The sequence below is a fragment of the Moschus berezovskii genome, chromosome 14, assembly GCF_049115385.1.
Source record: "Moschus berezovskii isolate FMDL1 chromosome 14, NW_MosBer_1.0, whole genome shotgun sequence".
In the NCBI taxonomy this organism is placed as follows: Eukaryota; Metazoa; Chordata; class Mammalia; order Artiodactyla; family Moschidae; genus Moschus; species Moschus berezovskii.
Genome location: NC_142473.1, coordinates 24,030,851 through 24,043,096, shown reverse-complemented (window position 1 = coordinate 24,043,096; position 12,246 = coordinate 24,030,851). Strand labels below are relative to the sequence as shown.

General features: G+C 42.4%; 1 protein-coding gene across 5 annotated transcripts in view; it reads right to left on the bottom strand.

The window, feature by feature from the left end:
• Window positions 1–11,317, bottom strand: part of ZC3H12C (zinc finger CCCH-type containing 12C) — an 84,692-nt gene extending 73,375 nt beyond the window's left edge. For 2 of the 5 annotated variants that reach the window (XM_055422987.2, XM_055422986.2), the window contains exon 1: window positions 6,922–7,123. Coding sequence is in view for 1 of the 5 variants with exons in the window: in XM_055422985.2 (XP_055278960.1) it covers window positions 6,922–6,945 (24 nt within the window). In the remaining 4 variants the exon portion in view is untranslated. Of the gene's footprint in view, window positions 1–6,720; window positions 6,739–6,921; window positions 7,125–11,053 lie in introns of those variants that run through there. The other 3 variants (XM_088842918.1, XM_055422985.2, XM_055422988.2) reach the window with 3 other exon arrangements.
• Between the last annotated feature and the right edge of the window lie 929 nt (window positions 11,318–12,246).

The window sequence follows — 12,246 nt, the reverse complement described above, 5'->3', positions numbered from 1 at the left end:
GCACAACATTGTAAAGCAAATATCTTGCAATTAAAAAAAAAAGTACTTTAACTCAAAATTTAGTTTTAAAAGAGAAAATGAAGTGGTCAAAATAACAGAAATGCCCTTTAGAAAACATCTCTATTTGAAACCATTTTTTCCTATGCATGATACTGCTAATTTTAACATACTTTATGACTTAAAAATTTCATGTTACTTAAGGCACTTTTCTATCTTAGCAAAAACAGAAATACCTACTTTATCAAAATAGATAATTTATTAAACATTTCCAGCATTTTAGATCTATACTAATCATTTAAAATAGTGAAATTCTCTAAATACATAAAATCGCCAACTCAGTGGGAGCAATTCAAGGAAAATGATGACTTAAAGATAAAAAACAGTCAACAGTGAGGAGGCAGCCTTAATTACATGGGAAACCTGCTCCCTGTTAAGTATACAAAACAATAAATTATAAAGTAAAAGCCAAGATTTAAAACTGACCAAAGTTACAGAATAAGGATAAAATTAAGCCCACATAATTTTGAATAGTAAATGAGTAGAGATGACTAAAAACAAAGAACAGAAACTAATTTTAGCTTCACCCTAAAAGACAGGAGGTAACAAATTTGCGAGCCCTTTGAAAAATCTAGGGCTTCCCAGATTCCAGATAGCTCAGTTGGTAAAGAATCTGCCTGCAATGCAGGCGACCCCGGTTCAATTCCTGGGTGGGGAAGATCCCCTAGAGAAAGGATAGGTTATCCACTCCAGTATTCTTGCATTTCCCTTGTGGCTCAGATGGTAAAGACTCTGCCCCCAATGTGGGAGACCTGGGTTCGATCCCTGGGTTAGGAAGTTTGTACCCACTCCAGTATTCTGGCCTAGAGAATTCCAGGATCCCAAAGAGTTGGACACGACTGAGCGACTTTCATTTTGAAAAATCCAAAATGTAAACTGACATATTAAAAGCAGTAAATCTGATTTTACAAATATTTTTAAATCTGGTAATCCCAATTACTCAGAACACAAGAGTCAGTGATTAAGCAGACAGAAAAGCAAAACAAAATCTCTGTCTAATCAATTCAGTGAATACTGCTAAATCATTTTATAATAACAATAAGTGTCTTCTATGTTCTGGACACTTTTACACTCCTTAGCTTGAATTAGTAAAAACAACTTGCAAAGTACTGAACAAGAAATCAAAGAGAAATTGAGTTCTATCTAGGGTCATAGCCAGTAAAGGACAGAGCTGGGATTTAAACCCAGATCTAGCTGATGCTGGCTTCCCCAGTGGCTCAGCGGTAAAGAATCTGCCTGTGATGCAGGAGCCTCAGGAGTCAGTGGGTTTGATCCCTGGGTGGGGAAGATCCCCTGGAAGAGGGCATGGCCACCCACTCCAGTATTCTTGTCTGGAGTATCCCATGGACACGGGAGCCTGGTGGGCTATAGTCCACAGGGTTGCAGAGCAGAACTCGACTGAGACCAGTTAGCATGCACGCACTAGCTGACATCAGGGGGCCCAACTGCTTTCTTTCAAAGTAAAGTCTCTCAGTTCTCCAACGGAGGCAATCTGAGAGTCCTACAGGCCTTTAATTGTTGCCTGCTGCTGCTGCTGCTAAGTCACTTCAGTCGTGTCCGACTCTGTGTGACCCCATAGACGGAAGCCCACCAGGCTCCCCCGTCCCTGGGATTCTCCAGGCAAGAACACTGGAGTGGGTTGCCATTTCCTTCTCCTAAAATACTTTTATTTTAGCCATAATATTAGCTGCTATCATTCAGCTTCACAGTCCATAGCAGTTATCTGCTTCAAATTAGAGGAAGTGACAATGTCAGCAAGGAAAGAAGAACAAAAATCACTGCTATAAATCAATAGAAGTCATTGAATTCTGCTGCCCTCATAATCTATAATAATAATAATAATAAAGCTAAACAAGCATTGCTGTTTAGTTAGGGTAAATCAGAAATCTTGATAACTTCTGTTCCATCACCTGGAAGGTAGGCAAAACAACAGTATAAACTTTATACAATTGATGTTACACTAAATTAGATAATATAAGTAAAGTACTTAATACTGTACCTGGCATAAATTAGTGCCCAATAAATATTGGCTATTATTATGTTTTACAGTAAGTGAACTTAAAGGCTATATGACTTGAAGGTAGAAAAATATAATTCATGGGTATAAATTTTTCTATTTAAAACTTAAAACGTTTTGCTCTTGGAAGATCTTAAGACTAACTTATAGAAATTCACTTTTATAATAACCTTCCACAGCTAAGTGGGATAGCTAAGGCCCATTATATTTTTATAGGGCAAATGTATATGGCCACTCAAGAAATGACATTATACATTTTAAGCTAATTTTAAAACGTTGGGTATACCAATTGTGTTATTTGCTCTGCACTGATTATTACGATCATCTCTTAACCATTTCTTGGCTTTTGTTCATCCTACCACATCTCAGCAGATCCATTTAAAGAGCATACTCTGTGGCCTTTAATGTTCATGAAGTATCTACCAGGTGCCGTAGAAGACTTGGGATAAAACTATAGTCCAGAGTCCTTGTCCTTGAGGAGCCTAAAGACTATAAACAAGATAAAGAAGATCTAGACACAGTATAAGATATGGTTATAAACATTTGGTATTACTGTTAATCCTTATGACAAATCTAGGTTTTAACTAGTATTTTTTTTAATAGATGGAAAGCACAGGTGAAGAAAGCAAAAACGGAATAAAAATGAAACAGCTATCACCAAATATGCAAGTGCTATAGACGGATTCACAGTATTTTGAAAACACAGGAAAGTAAATAATTTTGCCTAAAGATGGGGGATTAGAAAATGCTTGTGTTTTCAATTTAAAACCCAAGTAAAAATTCTGTAACATATAAATACAGCAATAAAAAAAATAGAGTATTTATCAAAATATTTGCAGAAGCTATTTATGGATAAGATTTCAGGTGGTTTTACTTTTCTCTGCTTTTTTCTTAATCAACCTGCTCTACTTTAATATCTTAAAATATAGGTAGAAAAAAAAATCAGCTTAAAATGGTGCTAACGCTCATCTAGCAAACTGTCAAAATTTTAAAGTTAATAGTGCATTCAAACATGGAATGAAATCAGCTGTCTCTTTGCTGATGAGTGTACATATCAATCAGCTTTTCTGGAAAACTTTTTCATCATCAAAGACCTTAAGGCTTATTCTCTTTGATCATTACTTCTACAAATTCATCTTAAGAACACAGATGCAGAAAAAAATTTTATTATGATGTTCAACTCAAGTATGATATTAAAATATTGTGTGTGCTCAGTTGCTCAGTAGTCTCCAACTCTTTGCAACCCTATGAATTGTAGCCTGCCAGGCTCCTCTGTCCATGGAATTTTCCAGGCAAGAATACTGGAGTGGGTTGCTATATCCTACTCCAGGGAATCGTCCTGAACCAGGGATTGAACCTGAGTCTCTTGTGTCTGCTGGGCTGGCATGTGGATTCTTTACCACTGTGCTACCTGGGACGCCATTAAAATATTAGGGAGTAACAAATACTGAAATGGGAGAATGATTACATAAAATATGTTCTTAGGAAGAAAATGTCTGAAATATTTTTAAGCTCATGAGAAAACCCTTAGTGCATGTTAAATGGGGATGGAAAGATGAAGCACCATGCTCTATCCGTCCGTCCGTTCCGTCGCTCAGTCGTGTCCGACTCTTTGCGACCCCGTGGACTGTAGCCTACCGGGCTTCTCCAGGCAAGAATACTGGAGTGGGTTACCGTTTCCTTCTCCAGGGGATCTTCCCGACCCAGGGATCGAACCCGGGTCTCCGGCATTGGAGGCAGACGCTTTAACCTCTGAGCCACCAGGGAAGCCCCACAGACAGTGTTAATTCCAATTATACAAGAAAAAGATACACCTTTTTAGAACCAAACCTTTGAGATGATTCCACTATATAGTTTAAATCTCACAGTAATAGATATATTTATTAACATCCATTAAGTTAAAGAGACCTTAATATTTGGTTCTTAGCCAACTTGAATCAAATATTCCAACTGGTTGGAACACTTGCTCTGCCATTATTAACTGTGAGACCTCTAGTAAGTTATTTAAACACGTAAGTTTGGTTTCCTCATCAGAAAAGAAAAAAAAAAGTACTGAAATACTTCTTCATAGGAGTGCAGTAAGTACTAGATTCATTAATGTGTGTACAGCACTTAGAACAGTCCTTGGCACAGTGTCACCTACTATTATCAATCTTAACCTACAATGGTGTAAACCATGTGAGAGCTAAGCTGAGGCCTGAGTAATGAGCTGTGAACCAGGCACAAGGTTAAGAGGGACTAGAGGAAGAATATTCCAGGCAAGCAGGAAGACCTTGGGAGTTTTATTCCCTATCCACCTTTAGAGATTTGATAATTTTTATCTTAAAGGCAGCATGCTTCGAATGTTCAGACATCTGCTTATGGGTTTTACTTGATGCTAGTTCACTGGGCATAAGAATTATCACGCATCTTTACATTTTCAAACTATATTTATCAACATACAAACACACAATGACACACATTTTAAAGGACAAACTAAAAAACTTGTTTAAAAGTAAGGCAGAACTGCCCAGTAGTTAAGGGATGACTTTCAAAGTCAGACTCAGGGGTTCAAACTCCCTTCTGCAATTTACTAGACAGATGTGTGACTTTGGGCAAGTTATTTAAACTTTCAGTCTCAGTTTCCTCATCTGCAGAATGAAAATAATAAAAACAAAGGATAAGCATGACATTGGCATATCTGTGCACAATTGTTCAGTCACCCAGTCGTGTCCGACTCTTCAATAGCTATTCTTATGTTAGCTATAAAAACCAAAGCAAAGTTAGAAAACTGATATCTCATCACAGACCTGAAAATTATCTTTATGCCATCAGATCCAAAATACAGTTGCTCAGTTGAGATATCCACTGAACACCTGGGGTTCAATTTGGCAGATATAATCCATGAAAACATAGCCTCAGAGAAGCCAGTAACATAAAATAGGATACTTTTATTGGTCCAGTAATTAAAACAAAAATGCAGTAAAAGGAAATGACTAATAAAAACTTCCATCAGCATACAAACATTCCAAGTTTCTGTTTCCTATCTTTTAATATTTTCCATTATAATAAACTAATTTCATTAGACTTTCATTTTTAAAAGCAGGTTAAAAAAGTGGCCTCTTTTTTGTTGTTGTTTTGTTTAAAAGTTCATTTTACTTTACATATAGTGTTTAAGTACTTGTGTGATGCTGGAGGTAGAAATGTAACTTACTTTGAAAGTAAAATGCATTCTTAAACTAAATAAAATACTCAAACGTTTGAAATTATAGATACACAGTCAGTTACTAGACCATTCTGATTTTTAGGGTACCTTCAAGTAGACAGATTAAGGTAATTTAAAATCGGAATGCCAAACTGGAAGAAAACAGGTGAGAGGCAAGTCTGAAATAACCTTCCTGGGGTTATCAACAGTAAGACAATTTTACAAATACTTGGTGAAGCTATCCTTATATTCGAACAACAGATAACACTAAAATTGAGAAACTGCTACTAAAACTGCATATGTGATTAAGTAAATGAAAGTCATACCCTCATACCCTAAATATATTGACTTTGAAAAATATATAACACATTATATTCCTTGTGATTTTAATAAAGTCCGAAAACTTGTATGAGTCATATCACTGTTTTCCGTTTATAATATGCATTAGAAAAACTAAACGAGGAAATAAGAGAACTGATGAACTTTGTCAAATTTCTAAATATACCGAGCCCCAAGTATCTCTGCAACTATTCTAAGATGATTTAAAAAAAAATAAACCTGAATCAATAAGCGTCTCATGGGCATGGGGATATTCCAACACAATCTTGCAACCAATAGGAAAACTTTCCCTAAATCTGGATTAGTATTTCATCCCTTTATCTGTCACAAACCAGAAGTGTTAACGGTTACCCAAACGGCAAGATACCCAGTTAGAGTCATCAGTCCTTGGAAGCTTTAGGCTCTTTTTAAGGACCTCAAGAAGGCAGTTAAGGGAAGAAAAGCAGGATTCATTTCTCCGAGTTATATCTGTAACACCTCTTTGTAGGGAGTTTAACGTGGGAACCGGTCCAGCTGAATGAGCGCAGGGCGAATATGAGAATTCGTCTGGAGAGTGAGGGGTTAGGGGTGCAGGCGGGATGGGAGGACAGAGGGGATTTCGCCACGGCCCGCCTGGGGGCGGCAGTTTGGCTGCTCCGACGGATAATAAAAATCGAATGCCTGGGGCTGGATCTGAGCGGTCGGATGCCGCCTCACCCCACGGGCGCTCGGGGTCCGAGCTGCAGGAGACGGGCGGTGGGTCCGTGTCCATCCGGGGCGCCCGGGCCCGCCTCCATGTTCGGCCGGGAGTGGACCAGAGCCCTAGGCCTCGGGGCCGGGGAGACCGGCCTCAGCTCGCCCGACATCCCCGGTGGGGCCGGCTCGACCCCCGGGGGGAGGATGCGCCGGGCTTTCCGCTCGACCCCGCCCGAGCCCCGGGAACGGCCGGGGCGCAGGGACTCGACCTCCCGGGACCCTGCCCTCCCTGGGCCTGGAGCCGAGCCGGCGCGGCCGCCCCGGGTGCCGGCCCCTCCGCCCAACGCTCGGGCGCGGCCTCCCGGCCCGCAGCCCTCCCGTCGCCCGGCTCCCCCAGCAGCCACGGTCGGCGCGGTCCGCCCCTCCACCCCCTTCCCGAGGGACAAACCTGGGGGCCGCTACCCGGCAGGGCCGACCCGGCGAGGGAGAGGCGCGCGGCGGCGGCGGCGGGGCCCGCAGCGACAGCAGCCACCTCGGCCCTGCCGGCTCGGCGCCTCGCCCGCCGCGGCCCCTGCGCCCCTTCCCCCGGCCGGCCCCACGCGCACCCCACCCGCCACGCGCGCGCGCCCCGCTCTGTTGCTCAACCTACTTGCAGCCTCTCCTCATCGGCCATCACCACATGCCCGGGAAGCCGGGGCCGCCCCAGGACCCGCTGGCGGGCGGCCGCCTCTCCTTCAGCCCCAGGCCGCCGCTAGGGCGCCGGGCGAGCGGGAGGCTCCCCCATTGCCGCCCGCCCGCCCGCCGGCCACCCGCCGGGGCCCCGGCTCGGCCCGCCGCCCGCGCCGCCGCTCCGCGAGGAGGGCGAGCCAGTCTCTCCCGCGGCCGCTTCGCCCCTCGCCCGCCCGCCCGCAGCCGCAGCCGCAGCCGCTGCGCCGCCGCTTCCTCCTCCCCTTTCCTCTTTTTCCTTCTCCTCCTTCGCTTCGTCGGGAGCCGAGCTTGGCAAACCAGCACCTGCTGCTGGAGATCACCGAGAACTGAAACAGGAAACCCCGAGCCCAGGGGAAAACCCGGGAGGCGTGGAGAGGGGTGAGGGGAGCTGCTGGAACCTGTCGGGCTCGACCGGGCCACTGCGGCCGCCCGAGGTTCCCGCGCCGCCTCGCCTTGCGCCCAGCCCCGGGGTCCCGACCTCCCCGCCCCGCTGCCCCCTGCCCGGGTCGGGCAAGCGCCTCTCGGCTCGGTTACGCCTCCTCCACCCGGCAATAACACGAATCATTCCCTGGGAATCGCTGTTTCCCCATGCTTGTTTGCTTATTATCAGTATTCCGTAATGAGGGGGAAAAAAAACCACACCCGGCATTAGCAAGACCAATAAGGGAATTTATTAATAAACAAATGAAGCTGTTGGGATTTCACCCAGGGGAAGCACTCCTTGCAGTAAGGAAACTGGCCCTGTTGAAAGTGGCAACATGTCAAAATGGAGGCGAAAGCCAGGTTGAATCCAGATCTTTTTCCGGAGGTTGGGAGGAGACAGCACGGAGGTGGGAGTGTGAAAGCACTGAGCGCATCGGGCCTTTCTACTTCTGCGGAATGTCCAACATCCAGCACGACCTAGGCCAGCGTTTCAGCAGTGTTCAAATCGTCTCACTCACCTGCCTGTGGAATTGTCTCCTGACGCCTCACTCCTAGCCTTGGGCAGGATGCATGGACTTTTAGAGGGAGAGGGAATTGTCTCCCTGGAGACAATTGTGCCCTTCCCAGGGGTCACAGACCAGGCAGCTGCTTTAAGTACCTTATCTCATTTAAGTGTCACCACAGCCACCTGAGCTAGGTGTTATAATCCCCCTTTTCCTACAGAAAACTAAGAAAAATTTCCCCAAATGACCCTGCTTGCATAAGAAGGTCCCAGGTCCGTCTTCATTGAAAGCACATTTGTTTCAGGGGACCTTGAATCACACTTTTGATCACATTATTCACCTTTTAACAAAATTTTTCCTGCCTCTCTGAATTATTTTCAATAGGGGCATACTTGCTTTAAGCCTGGGTTCTGCTTTATCTGATTGGGCTGCTTAATGGTAGTGATATCTATGATGCTAACTGGGGTTCACACTTTCCAGTTTCTCTATTTTAAAAAAAACCCTGTTTTTATGGTTCAGCACAGATGCCTCCACATCTTTGGCCAGCATCTGTTACTCTTTAGCTATGGATGATACAAGGTCCCAGCTGAGAGTGTCCTGCTGGCTGGTGTTCATGGCACAGTGACACTGCAAGATGAAAGGCGAGCACCTCACTGAGTCTGCTTTCCGCCACAGTGGGCCAAGTCTTGGGGCCTAGTAACTGAAATAGTAGACCAGTAGCCTTCTTTGGGGGTATATGTGAATTCTGTGGTCTACATTTTTAGTACTGCCTTAGGAACTTTGGCAGCCTGCTCTCTGCAGCCAGGTCAGTTTGAATTGGCAGTGAGGGAGGGATGCTTGGGAAAGCATTCCATGTTCTCTGAGCCAAACCCTCAGAAGTCTCTTGAGCAGTATTAGGGAGTGGCAGGGACTTAGAAAGAGGCTGGCTTGCTGACAACAGTAAGTGACGGCATCTGTGACATGATTTTAGTGATGCCAGGAAGTTCCCCTACTCCACAATAATACCACCCACATAGTCTATCTTACTTCCCTCAATTGACTCAACTGAATTCCACTCAATATTGATTTTGCATGATTGTGTACTATATTAGGTACTTTGGAGATGAGAGATAGGAAGAAGTATTAAAATAGATAACATTTAGTGAATGTTCACTATGTTCCAGGCACTATTCTGAGCACTCTGCGTTTATTCTTTAACATAGCACCCACAAAACCCCTGTGAGGGAATAAATAACACTGTTTCCATTTCACAAACGAGAAAACTGAGACCAAAATTAAGGTCAGTAAATAACAGTACAAAGATTAAAACACAGGCAGTTTAACTCTACAGTTCAGGACTCATTATGTGAATGATACAGTAACTACCCTTAGTTACCTTACTACATTGTTGGGAGATAATAACATGAAAGTTAAAAGAAGACAAAAGAACTTTTAAGTTTTAAATATGTGTCATGGGAAATAAAGACAAGGAAAGTTCAGAAAATATAGGAATCACTTTAGATGGAATGGATGAAAAGATAGGGTTTCAAAACGGGGAGATTTAAACTGGATAACGAAGATGCATAGTACTTTGATAAGCAGAGGGGATAAGGAAGGGCATATGAGTGAAACAGCGTAAGCAAAAATAAAATGCCAGGGAAATCTGAAAAATAGGGATTAAAAAGAGCTGGAAAGGAAAAGTAGGACCAAATTACACAGAGATTTACAAATGAGAGGGAGAGGGAGAAATGGGGAGAGAGAGAGTTTGAGCTCATGTTGCCTTTAAACACAGGAATCTGTGAAGGGTTTTGAACAGACGGTGACATGGAGAACATTTCTAATTTAGTAAAATAAATATTGTATTGGTTCTGGATGGTTTGGAAAGGGGAAGGATTGACGCAGGGATACAAGTTTGAAGGTCAGAATGGGAGAACAGATGGGAATGAAGGAACCAGTTAGTGAGACATTGTGACAAAAGTCACTGAGACTTTGTAAACGATTGGATACACTTAATGGAGACTAACCTAAGAAAAAGCAGAAGTCCAAAATGTCTTAGGAGTATCAATATGAAACCTGTAACATCTCTGACTGGAAAAAAGGGAAGTGTGGGGATAGAGGAACTACTGTTCTGAGCAAATGTTTAGAGGAGTCTGGTTTTAGGCCTGCGTTTGTGGTAATAGTGGGGATATACTTGGGCAAGTCTTTCATAGCTTTATCTAGAAAAGGCAAAAAGTTGGGCTAATGAGGCTTTCATTTGCTACTGAGAGAGTAAGTATGAACATTTTATATGGTCAAAATTATAACAATAACCAACCACGGTGTTCATCTTAAGTAAACCAAAGAGTTTACTCAAAGAATATTTCAATCCTTCTGTGGCTCTGAGATAAATTTTAGGGAATTCCTCTTCTCTTTACTCCAAGTTCTATTTACTTGAAAGGAAAATGAGATATATAGGAAAGAAATTTCATGGCTTCAGGGAATGTCAGATGGATGAAAGAAAATTTTAGAGATTATTAAACCTGACCACAATTTTCTGTTTGCAAATGGTGAAACTGAGGATCAAATTTTGAATGTCTGATGTTAAAACTTCAAAAATAGGCATTAGGCAAATATGGCACATTTGCTAATTATCAATGCTGGATAGCCCATTTGTATTTTATAAAAGCAGCCTGGACCTTGAATTGTGAGTTTGAATTGCATATAATTAAAGAATTTGAGAGGCTATGGATCCATAATAGGCAAAGACGGGACAGCCTCATTAATTAAAAGCAAATATTTTGGAAAGAACAGCTTGGAGGCAGAAGGTGGGAGGAAGAATGGTTGCAACAGCAGAACTTCTTTAAAATGTAGCTCCAGGTAGACTATCTCACACAGAGATTCATATTTGAACCTAAAAAGACCGAGTTTCAGGAGCCCATCACACCTTACTTGGCTGCCTCATCATCCAGATGCCCAGTCACCTTGTCTAAGACCTCTAGGAGCTTCAAAATTGATGGCCCATAGGTCACCTTCAGGTTCAGAACTGGTACACATTCCCGAAAACTACTTCTAATTCTATTTCCTAGTGGTGCCCTTAGGAATATTCTCATCCCCTGCTACACGTGGGGATGAGAATTATTTTCTTTGTTCTCACATTTCCTGCTTTATCAGTTATGCCAAAACACTTACCTTAGTTGAAGTGATGTCTCTAGACCATTGGATGCATCTTCTTCTCCAGCATTTTGTCCAGCACTTGATTTCCTCTGATTGAAGAGCTTCATATATCCAGATGACTACTGTGAATTTCCATTCACAGTTTCTTTTCTGTCTTTCAGAGAAGTTCTTGTTAGTTCCAACAACCCATGATATGTAACGCTTCCTTAGTATTATTACGCTAAACAGCCACTTCCCAAGCACATAATCTGTGTATGGACACAGAAGGATAAAACACTTCTTTTCTATGTACTACAGTTACTGGTTAGAGTTGCTTTTTAATGCTGAGTTCTTAGGGAAAGGAAACTAGAGGGTATGAGATATGGGCTGTTGGCCAATCCCACGACTTCTTTCTTTTGATGCGTTACCACAGGATTCAATATCAGCAGCATGACTCTTGTTTTCAGCATGTGGGAAGTCAGACAGCAAGATTTTCAATATGCTTGTGTCATACATTTGTGTGATTATTCTACCTAAGCTGGACAGTGTGGTTGCACTCATTTCACCATATTTGATCAACATAGGCATTTTGAAAAAACAAACACTCAAGAAATACTCCTAAGGTGACATGTTGCCATCTTGATAAGGACCACACTTGTCGTTGCAGATCATTCTGCCCAAAAGTTTTAAAACTGCTATTTCAACATGGATTTTCAAATGTACCAAAAACATCCTCATCACCTCTGCAAGCATCTGTTGTTTTAGAAGGAAGTAGGCATGTAGAATTACAAATGTACAAAAGTGAAACAGTTGGAAACAGAATTATGGAATTTCCAGGTTAGAGTACAACTTATGTTAAAAGGCTAAATCACAAGACTACTAATTGCAGCATTACTTGCAAAGTCAAAAAAATTAGGGTCAACTTAAATGTACATTAATAGGAAACTATTCAAATAAGTTGTAATGTTGCATATATTAGGGTGCCATTCACCTATGAAAGAGAGTGAAGTGGCCCTATGTGTATGGAATAAACTTCAAGACCCTTTATTTATTGGAACAGTAAGGTAAAAACCAGTGTATATAGAATGCTATCATTTGTGTGAAAGACAAAGAATATCTCTGTGTTTGCTTATATATCCATATAACATCTCTGGGAGGAAACATAAGAAACAAGTAAGTATTATCTTGGACAAGGAAACTGGATGATTTGGAAGAAAGGGAGGAAAGGA